We start from the raw sequence: 18,250 nt of genomic DNA on the forward strand, positions 1-18,250 counted from the left end.
CTTTTCTGGTGGTGCAACAACTAAAAAAACATAATTGTGGGATTGATGCACACACACTCATACATAGATGATGTTGCAGATATAAAGTAAAACCAACTTCAAATTCGAAATTAAAATCGAAACAAAATATACATGCAATTTTACATTTGAACACAAAAACAAAATCAACTGCAACACACATTTTTCTTGACACATCAAAACTATGACAAAAAACGGAAACCTACACAAAATACGCTAAAAGACAAAGAGTGATGGAATGGATGGTGGGTTTACAGTTTTCAATAGGTTCATATTTTGGAAAATATATTCCCACGAAACTGTAAACCCTCTACTCCAATAATTTTTTGATTCTAAACACAGTCGCAGTCAAAAGTTATACTAATTTTAAAATTGGTGGTGAAGACGACTTAGATTATTAACTAAGATTGATGATTGAGATTGATTCGATTTTATATAATTTAGTTTTTAGTAAATAGTTTTATATAAATTTAGTTAAATGTTATTTAATAGTAGAGTGATTAGTTGGTATAGTTTTAAAAAACAGCAAATTTTTAAGATTAGATTGGTTTTTAGTTTAGTTTGGAAAAAGTGTATCGTCGGGTTCAAGTTTCATATTAATATATATGGAAACGTTTTTTATAATGAATTTATAAGTAAGTAAAACCAAAGGGAAACTTAAAGAAAGAACATAAATGAAAAGAAGAAACAAAAAATGTACGCAAACTAAAATGAAACAGAAATATGAAATTAAGAAACAAATTTTGAAATGAAACTTAAAAACTAAATGATAATTGAAATTTCTAATAATTGATAAAATCCCAGAGGATGTTTTTCATATTATTAGAAATTAGAAACTTAATGCTTTCAAAGTTTCTTTGGAACTTCTTTGAGAAACAAAGAAGTTATTCTTTTCGCAATTTAATTCAACTTAAAATTTAAAATCAAATTAAACTAACAAAAACAAAGTAAAAAAATGAACTGAACCGTTCGACTCACTCACGACTCACAGTGCATTTCGTCACTATTATCGTTGGGACCACAGTTCTTGACACCATCACAACGCAATTTATCGGATATGCAATAGCCCACTTCACACTGAAAATGGTAGGTGGACTCGCAGAGCAGGCCAATGTATGGTGGTCCTGGTCCAGAATCTTGTATTTCAGTCCATACAATGCGGAAGCCCTGTAAGAGATATTAGAAAATGAAGAAATTAATTATAAAATAAATTAGAATTGTATATTGTTTGAAGACGAAAGAGGGAGATATGTAGAAGGCATGGAGTTGAAGATATCGTCAATGGTCCTTAGAAGACTGAGTAGCGTCATATTGTCTATGATGGAAGTGCCGGAAGTTCTTCAAAAGGCTACTATTACTTAAGGATTGTATATATTTGGAAATTCAGTAAGAGAATTAGAGAAGGTCTAGAGGAAAAGCGGTCCTTACTGAAAACTGAGGTCAAAATATTTTCTTTCGAAAACTAGATACCTTCTATGGGCTATGAAAGAACCGACGTTATATAGAAGGTGCAGAGGTCAGAAAACGATCCCAGAAGTCGCCTGTTGTCTATAGAAAAATCAAATGTATTCTATTGTCTATATAAGTCTCAGAGAAAGTGCAAATCTCAGAGGAAGAATACAAAGAGGTCTTTCGTTTCATATAAAAGAGGTAGAGGTCTTCTGTTAGGTTCAGATAAATACGCAGAGGTCTTATGTTATCTAGAGGTCTTATGTTATCTTCCATTGTCTATTTAAGAAGACCATTGTTGATCTACAGGTTCATATTTGTCTATGGAAATACCAGATGTATTCTATTGACTTTACAAGACTTAGATACCTTCCTATGGTCTGTGGATGAACCAAAGTTATATTGGAGGTTCATTTGTCAGAAAAAGATTCAGAGGGCTATGGAAAATCTGGATTATTATATGAGGTGCAGAGGCCAGAAAATGATCCATAGATCTTCTGTTTTCTTTGGGAGATCTAGAGGTCTTCTGCTGAATATAGAAGACTAATAATCTATTTAATACAGACGATCCAGAGGTCCATAGAAGACCTAGAAGATTATATGGGAAATCTAAAGTTCAATAATTTTCTATAGAAATCCCAGAGATCTTCTGTTACTTTAAAGACTATGAAAAATTCAAAATATTCAAATCCCAAATATATCGCTTGTCTTTGGGAGACTCAAATACCTTCTGCTGTCTACGGAAGAGCCAAAGTAATATAGGATGTCCAAAGGTCAGAGCCATAGATCTTCCGTTTTCTTTGGGAGAACTATAGGTATTTTTTGAATGCATAATGTCTACAAAATACCCAGAGGACTTCTGTTTCCTCTAGAGGACTTGTAGGTCTTCTGTTGTCTATCATCAAAGTTACATTGGAGATCCAGAAGTCAGAGGAAGTGCAAAAGGTCTTCCAATGTCTTCGGAAGAGCAAAAGGTCCTCTAATGTCTACAGTAAACCTACAGGTCCTCTATTGTGTACAGCGGACCCAGAGGGCTTCCATTGTCTTTGGAAGAACAAGAGGTCTTCAGTTACCCACAAAATACCTACAGGTCTGTAGAAGACACAGAGATCTTCCGATGTCTACAAAATACCCAGAGGTCTTCTGTTGTCCATCGAAGAACTTATGTTACAGAAGTCAGAGAAAGTGCAATAGGTCTTTCAATGTCTTCGAAAGAGCAAGAGGTCATCTAATGTCTAAGGTAGAATCACAGGTTTCCTATCGTGTACAGCGAACTAAGAGGGCTTCTATTGTTTTCGGAAGAGCAAAAGGTTTTCAGTTGCCCACATAATACCCACAGATACTATAATATTTATATTATACCCACAGGTCTTCCAATATCTTTAGTATATCCACAGGTCCCCTGTTGTGTACAGCGGACTCAGATGTCACCTATTGTCTAAATAACACCCAATGCAGTTCCGTTTTCTATAGAAGGCCTAAAGTCATTCTATTGTCTACAGATGATCAAGAGTTCTTCTCCTACCTATAGATGATCGAAAGGTTCCCTATTATCTATAGATGATCCAAAGGTTTTTCTATAGAAGACCGAGAGGATTTTAATTGTCTGTATAAGAATCATAGGTCCTCTATTGTCTATAGATGACGCAGTGATCCTTTATTGTGTAAAGAAGACCCTCAAGTCTCTATTTTGTCTAGAAAGAAGTCCCAGAGGTTCCAAGCATCTTTATTTTGAAGACCTAGAGACCCTCTATTGTATATAGAACATTCAGAGGGCATGTATTGTCTATACAAGGCCTCTATAGTTCTCTATTTTCTATACAATACCCAAGCATCTTCTATTTTCTTTAGCAGGCCCAGAAGATCCCTCAGAAAAAAAGAAGAACTCTGATTTGCTATAGAAAATATAATACTGTAGAAAAACAGGGTTTTTTCTACTTTTCCTAAGGGATATTCTGTACCTATAGATCTTTTTTGATTTTGTCTATAAAATACCTAGAGGTTTTAGATTATTCATAAAAACCTGGAGAAATTCTGTTGCCTTAGAGGACGTAGAAAATTTCTACGCCTAGACGTTAAAAAAATCGAAGTGTTCTATTGTCCATAGAAGCACTAAGATTCTACAATATGCGAAAGAGAAGTTAAGAGATATTATTTGTCAATTGAAGATCTAGTAATCCTCTACTTTCCATCGAGGTTCGTCCATTAGCTATTCTACCTTAGGTTTCTGGTACTTACCGGTGCACCAACAGTCTTATCACTGGTGGTAAAACTAATACGAGCCGTTTGTCCCGTAGAAATATAATGCCATTGTTCCATGGGGGGCTTTTCGCCACACAATTCCAAAGGCGGTTGATCGGAGTCAACATTAACCCAAAGACGCAAAACAGCTGCAGGGCAACCACGATCTGAAAATAAAATGAACCAGAACAAGGTTAAAGAAAAATCTGAAAATGATACTTCATTCTATACTCACTTGCCGGATCACCCTCCAATGAGAAATGTTCAAAATGTATTGATAGCTTATAGCCCGGACGGGCTGTCATTATCCAATTGCATGCCATTGAGGCCATACCGCGACCGGGCGCCTTATAACCCGCCGGATAATTGGGGGATGTTATAATGCCTGAATCTTCACTGGAAAAGTTGCCTCCACAGTCGCCTATCTCACTTTTGGCAGTTTCAAAAAAATAACGAGCCTTAAAACCACTGGCCACATTCTCTTGATCGGTATGCAATGTAATACGCAAACCCACCGCACCCCTTGGGCTCTCGACGGGGCCGGGCGCTGTCATACCACAATAGCGACCAAGAAAACGATCATTATTATCCCGATAGACGACATACATTTCCAACCAATCTTCAAAGCAGTTAACAGAGCTGTTCAAATAAAAAAGTTTTTAAAACTGAGTTTAGCAAGAAAAAAATTTAAGTGCCACGACTTACCCATATGCCCCTGCGGTTACATTTGCATTACCATCGGCCTTTATTTTAAAATGATCGAATACAATTGTCACCTGTTCATTGGCTTCGGCGAGAAACAGATATGAACAATTCGTATCCGAGGGATAATTCGATGGATAGCGGGGGCTATTCAATTCGCCACGTTTTTTCGATGAACTGACATAGGTAAAGCTACAGGTGCCATCGGGTGCCGCGGTACCGGGTATTTTGTACTCAGTCTCAAAGGTATATTTACCCTTGAAACCACGCCCTTGCAGTTCACCCGAACTAAATACCATGGCCAGACGGGGACCATCACTAACAACACGTTGAGTTTCATTGCCACATAATTCATAATCGAATTTATCATAGGCATCGGCAGTTTCTTGGCCCTTGAGATAGACTTTCAGATAGCCATCGGTACAATTTGATCTGAAAAGGTACGAATAAATTTGTTATTGATATCAATTTGACAATTTGCCTCAATTCTATAGGTGTATATGTGTGTTGGTGTCTACTTACTCGCTCTTATCCTTATGCTCAACCTTTGGTATGTTAAATGCCAAAAATTCCAAACGTACCCGTTCTAAATGTTGGGCATCCTGCATACCATAAATGAAATATCTGCAAAACGAAAATGATATCCCCACAAAAATTAAATGAATAAGGGATTCAGATATTGAAGTTAATGCAATTTTTGTTGTACTTACCTACAAACGGTCTTTGGTATATAGGGATAAGGATAATTTGGCGATAGGACAAAACCTGTGGATTCCTTTTTAGATAAAATCTTTTGATCACATTCGGAGCCACGTATGTGAATGCCATCATTTTCTCCTGTTTATTTTTTTGGATATTGTTTTTCGGTTTTCATAGCGAAGGAAGAACGATGTTTGTTATGTTGTTGTTGTAGTTGTCGTTGTGTGTTACAGAGTTAAGATTTTGGAAAATTTTGACCATTTCATAATTGTCGGATGATAGTTTGGAAGTTTTGAAATTTTGTTGTATGGTGGATAGGATGAGAAAGAGTAGTTGTTGTAGTTTTATTAGAAGTTGTTTTAAAATTTTATAAAAAATTGTAACCAATAATTGCAAAAATAAATGAATAACGAAACATTTAATATGTACAGAGTAATCCATCAAAGTTCCTCCGCATCGGAATGGGATCAATAATAACAAACACATACAGTAAGCCATAAAATGTAAATCAAAATTATGCTGAAAACTTTAAAAACAAATTAAATAATATATGTACATAATTAATTCTCAAACCTATTTGGAATACATGAAAATTGTACCCATAGAGCAACACTAAAACTTGGGGTTAACACCATGAATGAAATTAAAAACGACGTTAGGATTCCCAGATGGAGTCCCAGATGTTTTCTGTGGTATATAGAAGTCTCAGAGGTTTTCAGTTGTCTATGGAAGTGGTAGAGTTTTTTTCCATTTCTAAAGAAATCCCTGAGGTCCTTTATTGTCTATTTTGGATGCAGAGGTATTCTATTGTGTCCAGAAGACTCAGAAGTCTATTGTTGTTTGTCGAGTAACTAAACTTATATATTAGATACAGCAGTCAGAGGAAGTGTAATAAGTCTTCTGTACTCCAACGTCCAAAGAACTAGAGGTCCCACAGGTCCTCTCATTTCTATAGAAGATCCACAGTTCGCCATAAGTATTATATTTTTTATAGATAACAGATGATATATAGATCATTGTCTGTAGAAGAGCTAGAGACCGTCTGATTACCATGGCACCATAGAGGTCCTCTATAGCATCTCGAAGACACATAAATCTTCTACTAAACCCATTGTACATATAAATGCCTAGTTTTAGGGTTTCCAGTCATGAATGAAACTAAACAATTAAAAACGTCGTGTATTGTCTATAGGGTATATAGAGGAATTGTAATAGGTTTTCCATTGTCTTTAGAAGAGCTACATGTTTTCGGTTGTCCACAAAAAAATTTGCTGTTGCAAACATAAATTTAATGTGAAAAAAAACATCTTGGGGGGGGGGGGGGCCCGGGCCGCCCCCTTCCTACGTCCCTGTTGTCTATAGTCCTTTATTGTCTATAGGGGACCCAGATGTATTACATTGTATCTAGAAGATACGAAAGTCTTCTATTATGTGTTAGAAAAACTGCTAGAGGAAGTGTAAGAGGTTTTGCATTGCCTTTGGGACTTCTTTTGTCTACAGATTCTCCACACGTCATCTAATGTCTCAGATAGCTAACCGAACTCTTGTTCGCTGTCTATAAAAGCCCCAGAAGCCCTCTATTACCTATATATGATACAGAGGTCATCTTCAAATACATTTGAGATACGTACAAATTATACCTAAAGATGCTAAGTTTTAGCGGGATTTGTCATGAATAAAACTAATCAAGTAAAAATGCCATGATGTTTGGGTCGGCTGAACTTTTAATACCCATTTAATACCATGAGGTGTATATTTAATATGCCTAAAACCAATCCGAACTTTTATATAGAGGCTATGTCATGGTAAATTGCTGCTTGGAGGACTACTAAACACTAAACTATATCGGTTGTATTTAGAAAACTCAGATACCTTCTGTTGTATACGGAACAATCAATGTAATAAAGGAGCTCCAGAGTTCCGAGAAAGAGTCATTCGTTATCATTGGAAGAGGTGGAACTCTTCAGTTGTCTATAGAAGACCCAGTTGTCCTCTATTGAACTATAGGCATTTTGTTGTTCTGTTAGTTTTAGTATCTACTGAAGTTCCAGATGTCTTCCATGCTCTAAAGAAGTCCCAGATGTCCTCCACTGTCTTTAGGATATAGGAGACCCACAGATTGTCTATAGACAAACCTGAGGTCCTCTAATGTCTATACAAGACCTAGATGTCTTCTATAATCCGAACAAACCTGGGTGACTTCTTTTTTCTAGAGGTCTTCCTAGAGGTCTACGATCCTTTGTTGTCCCAAAGGTCATATATTGTCTATAGAGGCTTTGCTAAGGTAAAATACGGCCAGGAGAAAATACTGAACACTTAACTACATACACTCTGGTTGGAAAATTAGGCTGCACCTTGAATATACCGAACATGATATGTGAAGAGTTTGTTTACCGCAAAAGGCCTTTGAATGTCAAATTACAGCCACTTCGTAATGCTAACATATAACCATCTCGATTGGAAAATGCACCTAGGACCATCAAAATTGTTACAAAGGGTAAACATGGAACTCAAATTATGAAATTATAACTAAATCGGTTGAAAAACGATTCTGGAGGCTATATTAAAACGTGGACCGATATTGTTAATTTTTAGTATAAAAATGTTCAACACAATCAGAGCTCATAATATCAAATTAGAGTCAAATAGCGCTTAATTTGCCCAAAATACCGACTAATAGTGAGGGCTACCCAGAAATTTGGACCAATCAATATTAACCATTTTTGGTAGGAAGATTTTCCACACACTCAGAATCCGCAATATCAAATTTATCATCCATAAACCTGGAACGCCAAATCACAGGGAAATGCGGCTAACCCCTTAAAAATAATGAAACTGGGGCTGCGGTTATCATATTTTTCTTGCATTTCAAAATTCATTCAATGATAAAAAATTGGTATCTAGGGAGGATTGTGAAAATCGACTACTAGAGTTTTTTGAAAATAGAGAGCCGGACTTCTATGAGGGAGGCATTATTTTCCTGTAGTTCATATAAAAATAATGGATTTCTTTTTGCCCAACCTAATATACAAAGGCTTTGAAGAAATTCTAAAAATCATGAAGGTAGCAGAATTCTTCAGGAAACTTAGGGTTAGTGTCTTTGGTCCGGTGACTATAGGTTACAAGAGTCCAATAAATTGGAGTGCACATCATGATTGAGGAGAAGTTTTGTGTGATATACGTCCTATTTTTAAATTTATTTGGGTTTCAGGTCGTAGGGAGAGAAAAGAGACGAAGATCAAATCATAGATTTCTTCTGGTATGCTTTCCTTCAAAATGGGATGTAGTTCTGCAGACCAGATGAGGCTATAACATCGACTTCGCCGTCTTTGTTTCCATACAAGATCACGAGTTGGCATTAAGCCAGCTTAGGTACTCTGCAACTGCAACCAAAATACAGCCACTTCAGGACCTTAAAATTACTTAAAATCTGACGGTATCCCTATATCTGAATTGTGTTAAATAGGAATCTATATTGACAAATTTCTGAACTAATATTCTTTCCAGGACCGTGATATCGGTAGGCGTGGATTTTTAGAAATAGTTTTCAGGATCTTTGATATATAGAGGTGGATCGTTCCGAAATCCGTAGGGGAGGATTTTTAAGATTATTGTATTGTTCAGGACATGCGATAGGTTTAGAAATCGCAGACGAGAATTTTTTAAGAATGTTCTCCAGGACTTTTATTTGTCCGGAAAATCATCATCCAAAAATCCAAAGTGGGTTATTCAGAAGTGTGGAATTTTTTCAGGAGGATTTTCAATAATATTGTTCCCATGTGATAGGTTTGGAAACACACACGTGGATTTCCTAAAAATGGTTTTCTACGAAATCCTGCCTTAGAAAAATACAAAAAGGATATAATATATTCAAACCTCTTCAGACTTTCGAAGGTATGGGGACTTAAATATTCATTTTTGGGACGATGCGTCTTCTTCTTTCGTTTTCAAATACAAAGATAAACTAATTTCTATAAAAAATATATGCATATACATATACCAAATAAAATCTCATAAAATAAAACAAATAATATTGATAATAAAATACCATATTTGATTTGATGTTGTTGTAGTTATGTATATAGTTGACAATACTTACGTATAAAATCTAATTTAACAAAACTTTCACTAAATTCATAAATTCCTTTAAAACCACGATTTTGCGTATTGGCTGTGCGCGATAATGTAAAAAAATGAACAAACAGACTCGATTCGCTCGAATATAAAACTAAATTTCTTTGCTGTCCGCAATATGTACCAATTAATGCTGATGAATTGTCGGGACCATCGTAAACTTTAACATAATCGAATGGGCAGCTGATAGATTGATTGGTATAGGTAGACAGATTTAGATTTTTTTTGTAGAGATTCAGAGATATAAATTTAGAGAGAAATAGAAAATAAAAAAAGAAAATTTTGAAAAAATAGAATTTTGATTAATAAAAATTTTGAAATACACTCTAACAGAAAAGCTTTAACAGCTAAGGTATATTTTCCCCTGTTGGATGGATGAAAAAATATACCTTAGAGTAAAACTTTTAGGGCTTTTGGTCAGCCATCAATGGTACTCACTGTGGTCGACCAAAAAACAGATCAAAATCACGAAATTCTAAACGAACTCTTTGATTCGATTCACCCAAAAATTGATATGTACAGGACATATCCTTGGGATAGGCACCCGGATAGGTGGGCGATATTAAGACGCCCGTCTTATTTATACTCAAACTGGGTGTTATTGTATAGGAACATGGCGAACCAGCAATTGGTATACCAATCTCATATTCCGCTATAAGAGAGGAAATTTTTTCAAAGGGGTTAAATTTGGATTATTATATATTTGTCTTGAGAATTGAGGGTTATGTCTGTTTTTTTTGGATACTTACATGCATTTATAAATCTAAAGGTGCCCTCAAATAGATCCGGTGTTGTTAGATTTTTATTGGTAAAAAATGAAATAGCTATGGCACGATACATGGAAATGCGTTGTCGGGGTGGTATTGTACCACAATAACGGCCACCAAATGGTGAGTTTATCAGTTCTGCTGGTTCCGATGATTGCACTTCTGAGTATATATCCATATACTCATGAACACATCTGTAATGGAGAGATAGAGAAGGAAGGGAGGATATTTAAATAATTGGTAACAAAATAGATTTAAAAATATTTAACCGCAGGATTGAAGGAATTCCAGCCATGGGCTTGAATTTCTCAAACAATATTTTTTAGGAATATCTAAGGCGTAATTTTTTTAAAAATATTTTTTGAAGGACTCACTAAGGCGTGGATTTCTTAAAGAATATATTTTCAAGGACTCTCTAAGGCGTGGATTTCTTAAAGAAGATATTTTCAAGGACTCTCTAAGACTTGGATTTTTTAAATAAAATTTTTTTCAAGGCCTAAAAGAGGCGTGGATTTCTGAAAGAAGACTTTTTCAAGGCTTAAAAGAGGCGTGGATTTCTGAAAGAAGATTTTTTCGAGGCCTAAAAGAGGCGTGGATTTCTGAAAGAAGGCTTTTTCAAGGCTTAAAAGAGGCGTGGATTTCTGAAAGAAGACTTTTTCAAGGCGTAAAAGAGTCGTGGATTTCTGAAAGAAGACTTTTTCAAGGCGTAAAAGAGTCGTGGATTTCTGAAAGAAGATTTTTTTCAAGGCCTAAAAGAGTTGTGGATTTCTGAAAGAAGATTTTTTTCAAGGCCTATCCTAGGCGTGGATTTTTTAAAGAAGATTTTTTCAAGGCCTATCCAAGGGATGGATTTTTTATAGATTAATTTTTCAAGGCCTATCCAAGGCGTGGATTTTTTAAAGAAGATTTTTTCAAGGCCTATCCAAGGGATGGATTTTTTATAGATTAATTTTTCAAGGCCTATCCAAGGCGTGGATTTTTTATAGATTAATTTTTCAAGGCCTATCCAAGGCGTGGATTTTTTAAAGAAGATTTTTTCAAGGCCTATCCAAGGCGAGGATTTTTTAAAGATTAATTTTTTAAAGATTATTTTTTTAAGGCGAGGATTTTTTAAAGATTAATTTTTTAAGGCGAGGTTTTTTTAAAGATTAATTTTTCAAGGCCCATTCAAGGCGTGGATTTTTTAAAGATTAATTTTTAAGGCCTATTTAAGGCGTGGATTTTTTAAAGATTAATTTTTCAAGGCGAGGATTTTTTAAAGATTAATTTTTCAAGGCGAGAATTTTTTAAAGATTAATTTTTCAAGGCCTATTCAAGGCGAGGATTTTTTAAAGATTAATTTTTCAAGGCGTGGATAAAAGAGGCGAGGATTTTTTAAAGATTACTTTTTCAAGGCGTGGATAAAGGAGGCGAGAATTTTTTAAAGAATATTTTTTCAAGGCCTAAAAGAGGCGAGGATTTTTTAAATAATATTTTTTCAAGGTCTTTATCAAACTGATGAAGGCAAAAATTGTCGTCTACCCTCATTCTATGATATCGACGAGGTCCTATCACATCGAAATTAAAATAATAACCCTTCCACAGTAATTATCAACATAATTAAATATAAAATTAATTTTACTTCAATTCTGCGAAATATCAAACAATACAATTCCAAATAAATGCCAATTAAACGAGAGCACAAATAAACATGCCAACCCATTTTCAATTGTCAATGGCGATGCCTAACAAATTGCATTTATTTTATATTAAAAAAATAAGAAAGAGAGCAAAAATAAAAGCCAGAAATAAAATTGCTACTTACGATGGTAATTCACCAACGGCCGAACCGCTATACAATGAGAAAAAAATGAAAATAAAAAAAGAGAAAAAAACATTAGCACAGGAAAACATTTAAATCAATTAAATACAATTGCATTTTCATTTAATTTCGGTTCGCAATTTATTGCAATTGCTGCACTTGGTGGTGGTAGTGGTGGCGGTTGGTTTACTTACTCTGGTGGATTTCCTCTTAGATTAAATGATTTAAAAACTACTTCAACTCGTTGTCCGGGTCCTGCTAGGAAAGTGTAGAGACATTGACGCGAATGATTCTGGTGATTGTGCAACAGCGGTGCTGTGAAGGTACCATTTTGTGGGCCGCCAATGCGTGAGACAAACGTTTGATCGCATTCTGTAAGGAAGACATCGACGACGCCGGAGAAGATAAAGAAAAGAAGAAAAGGGGAAAAATATAAAGGAAAACGAAAATACGAAATCAAGGTATATATGTGTATACGTATGTGTAACAAATATTTATAGGGGAGTAATAAGTAAAATATTTATAAGGGGAAATTATGTAAAGTAGCATCACAAAAAAACTCACACGCACACATGAACACGCAGACACACAAAAGCATGTACACATAATTCATACAGCATAAACACATTTTAAAAATAAATGGAAATTGTTTGTGTAACATCTGATAATGGAAGTGAGTTTCTGTCTTAAAAAGTTTTGGAGAGGTGGGTCCATCGTGCTCAGACCAAAATATTCACTGAAATTTTCTCGGTGCAATTGTATAGTCGAATCTCCTGATTTTTCTATGGTTGTTGGCTAAGAGAATGTCTATAAAATTGGGCTGTAAAGCAAACTTTTTCAAGGATTTTTTGTGAAAAATTTAAAAGGACTTTTTAAAGCGTTGATTTAAAAAATGTTTCAAAGGACTTTTATACCCCTTTTTTAATATTTTTCAAAGGCTATTATAATGCGTAGAATTTTTTCGAAAAAATTTCCAAGGACTATTTTGAAAATAAGTTGAAGGGTGACGTAGGGGATGATCGATACCAAGCAACGGCTCTGATTGGCTTTAACATGGCGAAGCCCAGTCTTATCTTGGTCCCTCTTTCATCTCAATTGTGGACACTGACCTCCCCGAGGTGTCACCTGGGGTAACAGTTTTCATCATCATATGTGACGCGAGTTCACACATAAGAACTAAAAAGAATGGGTTGAGGCGTCGGGTGAAAAAGCAATGAAAAAGAAAACCAAACCCCCCAAATGTTTACGACCCCCGCAAACGTATAAAGGACCACGATCTGCGAATCTGCACTTGGCATGTGCGCACGTTGTACAGAACAGGCGCAGTTTTCGCCTTGGCGGATGTACTCAAGAAGTACAAAGCCGATATTATTGCCTTACATCAAATGCGATGGAAAGGGACTGACGTAAGTAAGCCCCGTATTATAGCTGCCATGAAACGAGACGTAAATTTGGCTGCGGATTTATGGTTAATAGGAGAATAAAAGACCTTGTCTCCAGATTCACTCCAGTAGTTGAGCGAATTGCTATTATCCGTATAAAAGCGAAGTTCTTCTACGTCAGTCTCATTTGCGCCCATGCTCTGAGGGAAGACAAAGATGAACAGATCAAAGACATTTTTACGAACCCCTAGAAACGACATATGGCCGCTGCCCTGTCCATTACATTAAAAATCTGCTAGGAGATTTTAATGCAAAAATCGAAAGGGAAAAATTCAGTCTCCATGAAGAAACATCCGACAACGGCATGGGTTTGATTGACTTCGCAGCAGCATTTTGAAAAGCTTCTGGTATCAAATAGCGGCGGTGAAGAAGATGCACCAATAAGACATGACGGTATAGAGTGTATACCACCTAGCCAAGATGAGATAAAAATTGAAATTAATCGGCTGAAGAACAATAAAGCAGCAGGTGCCGATGGTTTACCAACCGAACTATTCAAGACTGGTGATCAGATGCTGGTCAGGAGCATGCACCAGCTCATTTGTACAATTTGGCACAAAAAAGGAGACAAGACGATATGTGCCAACTATAGAGGAATAAGCCTTCTTCCCCTCGCATATAAAGTGGTATCCAGTGTGCTGTGTGAACGATTGACAAATCCTGGAAAAGACCCACGAAAAACACATCGACACATACCACCTATTCGTCGACTATAAAGCCGCATTCGACAGCCCTATCCGTTCAGAGTTCTTTAAAGACATGCCAACGTTCGGCATTCCTGCAAAATTAATACGGCTATGCATGATAACTTTAAGTGGCACAAGATCAGCAGTTATAGTCGGAAGGGACCTATCGGAGCCCTTCAATACCGAACGAGGATTCAGACAAGGTGACAGTTTTTCGTGTGATCTTTGTAACATACTACTGGAAAAGGTCATACGAGACGCAAAGGTGAACAGAAATGGTACTCTGTACAGCAAACTACACATGTTACTCGCCTATGCCGATGACATCGATATAGTGTGACGAACATTGCGAGCAATAACATCCACCTTTGAACAAATTGAGAAGGAGTCTGCCAAAGTGGGTCTGGCGCAAGACGTCCAGTAGACTCGGTCCAACTTTGGAACTTCAGAACTACAGCATCGAGGTAGTTAAAGATTTTATATACCTTGGTACCGCCATAAATAAAACGAATGACATCAGTTTCGAAATTCGGAGAAAGACTGTGATGGGCAACAGATGCTACTATGGTTTAAGTAAGCAGTTTAGAAACAAGGCCACCTCCAGCCAGACCAAACTCACACTTTACTATACTTGCGCAAGCAGCTCTTGCGGTGTTTGAAAGAAAAATTCTCCGAAAGATCTACGGGCCGATCTGCGTCGACGGTGAATATATATTAGATGAAAAGACCAAGTAGAAGACAATAACGTGGCATTTCAAATTGGAGGAGATGCGCACAAGACCGACACGCTTGGAAATCTTTCTTAAGCTTGGCTTATAGAACAACCCTTCTGTAACAAGCCAAATTGAACAAATTGAGAAGGAGTCTGCCAATGGAGTCTACTGGACGCGCAAGACGTCCAGTAGACTCGGACCAACTGTAGAACTTTAGAACTACAGCATCGAGGTAGTTAAAGATTTGTTATACCTTGGTACCGTCATAAATAAAACGAATGACATCAGTTTCGAAATTCGGAGAAAGATTGTGATGGTCTAAGGAAGCAGTTTAGAAACAAGGCAACCTTTCGCCAGACCAAACTCACACTTTACTTGCGCAAGCAGATGAGGCTGCTCTTGGGGTGTTTGAAAGAAACGTTATCCGAAAGATCTACGGGCCGATCTGCGTCGACGATGAATATCGACGTTGAATGAACCACGAGCTTTACAATTTATACGCGGACAACGACAGAGCCAGTCGTATTGAGCTGCAGCGACTACGGTGCATGTTGTGCGAATGAATGAGAATGTCCCAGCTCGAAAGGCATATAAAAGCGAGCCTACTGATGGTTCCCGTAGAAGGGGAAGGCCACGAATTAGACCAAGTAGATGACAACATCTTGGAACGTGGCCTTTCAAATTGGAGGAGATGCGCACAAGACCGGCGCGCTTGGAAATCTTTCTTAAGCTTGGCTTATGGAACAACCGTTCTGTAACAAGCCAGCTAAGTAAGTAATGTAAGTACTGTATTGCGCCTAAAATAATGCGTGCTAGGTTTCATGAAAATCGGTTCAGATTTAGATATAGCCTTCATATATATTTTCGTCCGATTTAAGGTAATTGGTGCACCAATGTCCCTATATATCTTTTGCTTTGCACGAAATTTGGCATAACGTACTGAATTAAGTCTAGAATGTGTGCTAAGTTTCGTGAAAATCGGTTCAGATTTACATACAACTCCCATATATATTTTCGTTTGATATTAAGTAAATGGTGCACTAAAGTTCCATAGCTAGGCCGATTGACACAACGTACTGAAGTTAATATAAATTAATATCTGGCAAGTTTCCTTGAAATCGATTCAGATGTAGATATAGCATAGCTTCCATATATAATTTCGACCTATTCCTGTTTAGATATAGAAAAGGATCACATATTTAAATTGGTTCAATTTCATGTCAATGTTCCTTCAAAAAGGCGACGTCTGTTAGGATACGTATGTAGAATATACCCAAAGTGGTTGTTGTGAATCTGCCCAACCCATTAGATGATAAAATCGAAATGGACCTCATCGACCTCGATAAATAATTTATCGATGAGGCCCCATCTCCACCAATACAAAAAAGTCATTCTTCTTCTTGAATTTTAAAAACAAAGTGGATCGCCAGATCAAATAAAATTTTAAGTAATATTTACCGAATTTGAAATCAATAAAAAGACCGATTGTGTCAGATTTTTGAATTAAATTGTTTTAAAGTGTTTTAATTTGCCGTCAACATAACGTAAGTATCGTCTGAATACTCGTTGTGTTGTTGTAGTTGCAAATTTATATCGTTGTCCGTCTTGTTCAAAAATTATCTTAGATTCTAAAACTACTCAGTAGATTTAGAATCCCTACAAGTCCTTTCGACTGTATCGGAACTTGTACAGTGGTGAAGGGTATGATATCGTCGGCCCAGCTCGACTTTACTACATTCCTTAAATTTTTCAAGGAATATTATAGGCGAGCATATTTACAAATATTTTTCAAGAACTATCAAAGCTTTGAATTTTTTTCAAGGACTACCATAGACTTGGATTTTTCAAAAATATATTTTTTGGATTTTCCCCAACCAAATTGACTATCATTTATTAATTATGATCAATATTGGTCCAAGTTTCGGGGTAGCCCTTCATTTGGCTTTCAATTTATAAGCCACTGTAAACAACACAACACATGGTAGTACAACAAGTCTTATGAGTAATTCTAAGCTACAAATATGAAGCTAAAAAATAGAGATATCAGAGGGCGTCAGGCAAAATTTATTGTTGCCTAGTTCAAGAACAGCACAGCATAAGGTCATATTTCAAATCGTACTGAGCAATTTTTCCCTAAAAACTATCAAACTTTTCAATAGAAATGTCAGAGGTCGTCATGGCGTGTATATGAACTCACATTTGACACCGAGTGTATATATTTGTGCATTACAGAATATTTTGTGTAATTAAAAAAAATGTGAAAATATCAAATAAATATTAAAAAACAATTATAAATCATACAATTATCTATCTCTCTAAAATATTTCCAAATACATAACAAATCATTAGATTTTAATACCAAATCATTAAATTCCAATACAAACAAACAATTCTAATACACAACGAAAAAAAATTGTTTTTTTTTTTTAGAATTTCAACACGTAACCTACTTGGAGTTTTGAATGTGGGTCTCGGCAGCGAATCCAAATAAGCCAATGCCTGGGTACGAGGTTCGTCCCTTAATACAATTGATGACGATGATGAAGAAGAAGTGGGAGAATTGGAAGCTGGATTGGAATCAACTGCCGAGCGTTATGCGTTTCGAATTTTGTTTTCAATGCGTTTGTGATGAAGTTTTCATTATTTTTTTTGTACACAAGTATTGATGTGAAGAAAAATCGATTAGAGTGCCATATATATATAGAGATGAGATTTTTGGTTGTTTTTTGTTTTTGTCAAAGAAGTATAAGAAAAAAGTCGATTTTAGAAAAAAGAGGGAAGAAAGAAAAAAAGAAACAAGAGATATGATTTTGTTTTTGTTTGTTAAACAATTTAAATACTTTTGCAAAGAATGAAATAAAAAACGAAGTAATGATTTTAAATTTTATTAAATAATTTTGTTTTTATATTGCAAATATTTATATATAAATTTCGTGCAATGTTGTTATTGTTGTTTACTTATACACACTAATGTAGTAGAAAAAAAGTTTGGCTATATTACTGCGAGTGTGTAAGTGTTTTGGGGTTTTTTTCTGCTGCTCTAATAGATTGAGTGCGTGCTGGAAGTTTTATGAGTGGCGTTTTTTTTTTGGTTTATTTGTTATCGCTAACATGCAGTGACAATTTGTATGTACATTTGTATGTGTGTATGTATGTACTGTTGGCATTACATGTGTTGGTAAAAGTTTTATGTTTTGAATTGCTGAAGTGTGCTGTTGTCGTGAAATTACTGATAAGCTACGACTTGGAAATTGTAAACAAATTTGTTGAGCAGTTAATTTGGGACACTTTTTTATTTGAATGCTGTATACATATATGTTCTCCGACATTGCCCTTATGGAAATGGTTTTATATTCTCAATTATAGTATCTTAAAATATGGTTTCTTTAAAAAAAATCGATTCAGAACATTTGGGTCCGATTTAGTCTTTCATACATATCCTTCCAAAGGATATATTTTATCGAATTTAAATCGCAGTTCGAACAGATTCAATTATTGACCTCGCTCGAAAATTAGCAAAATGGCGGAAAATATAATAGTAAAAAAATAAGGAAAATTATTATTTTTGGAAAATCGTATATTTTCGACCAAAAACCAG

General features: G+C 35.7%; 1 protein-coding gene across 1 annotated transcript; it reads right to left on the bottom strand.

Moving 5' to 3' along the window:
* Positions 1-1,000: 1,000 nt before the first annotated feature.
* LOC133333984 (dorsal-ventral patterning tolloid-like protein 1) lies at positions 1,001-12,183 on the bottom strand (the record flags this gene model as incomplete). Its single annotated transcript, XM_061542292.1, has 11 exons — positions 12,006-12,183; positions 11,815-11,841; positions 9,993-10,204; positions 9,682-9,895; positions 9,209-9,426; positions 5,121-5,247; positions 4,933-5,034; positions 4,414-4,842; positions 3,944-4,347; positions 3,706-3,875; positions 1,001-1,185 (listed from the first exon to the last, which is right to left on the bottom strand). Coding segments are annotated over exons 3-11 (2,045 nt in total), but the record flags the coding sequence as incomplete, so codon positions are not given.
* Positions 12,184-18,250: the final 6,067 nt, after the last annotated feature.

The sequence above is a fragment of the Musca vetustissima genome, unplaced genomic scaffold (genome assembly GCF_032173495.1).
Source record: "Musca vetustissima isolate MV318-11 ecotype Yass unplaced genomic scaffold, APGP_CSIRO_Mvet_v1 utg2235, whole genome shotgun sequence".
In the NCBI taxonomy this organism is placed as follows: domain Eukaryota; kingdom Metazoa; phylum Arthropoda; class Insecta; order Diptera; family Muscidae; genus Musca; species Musca vetustissima.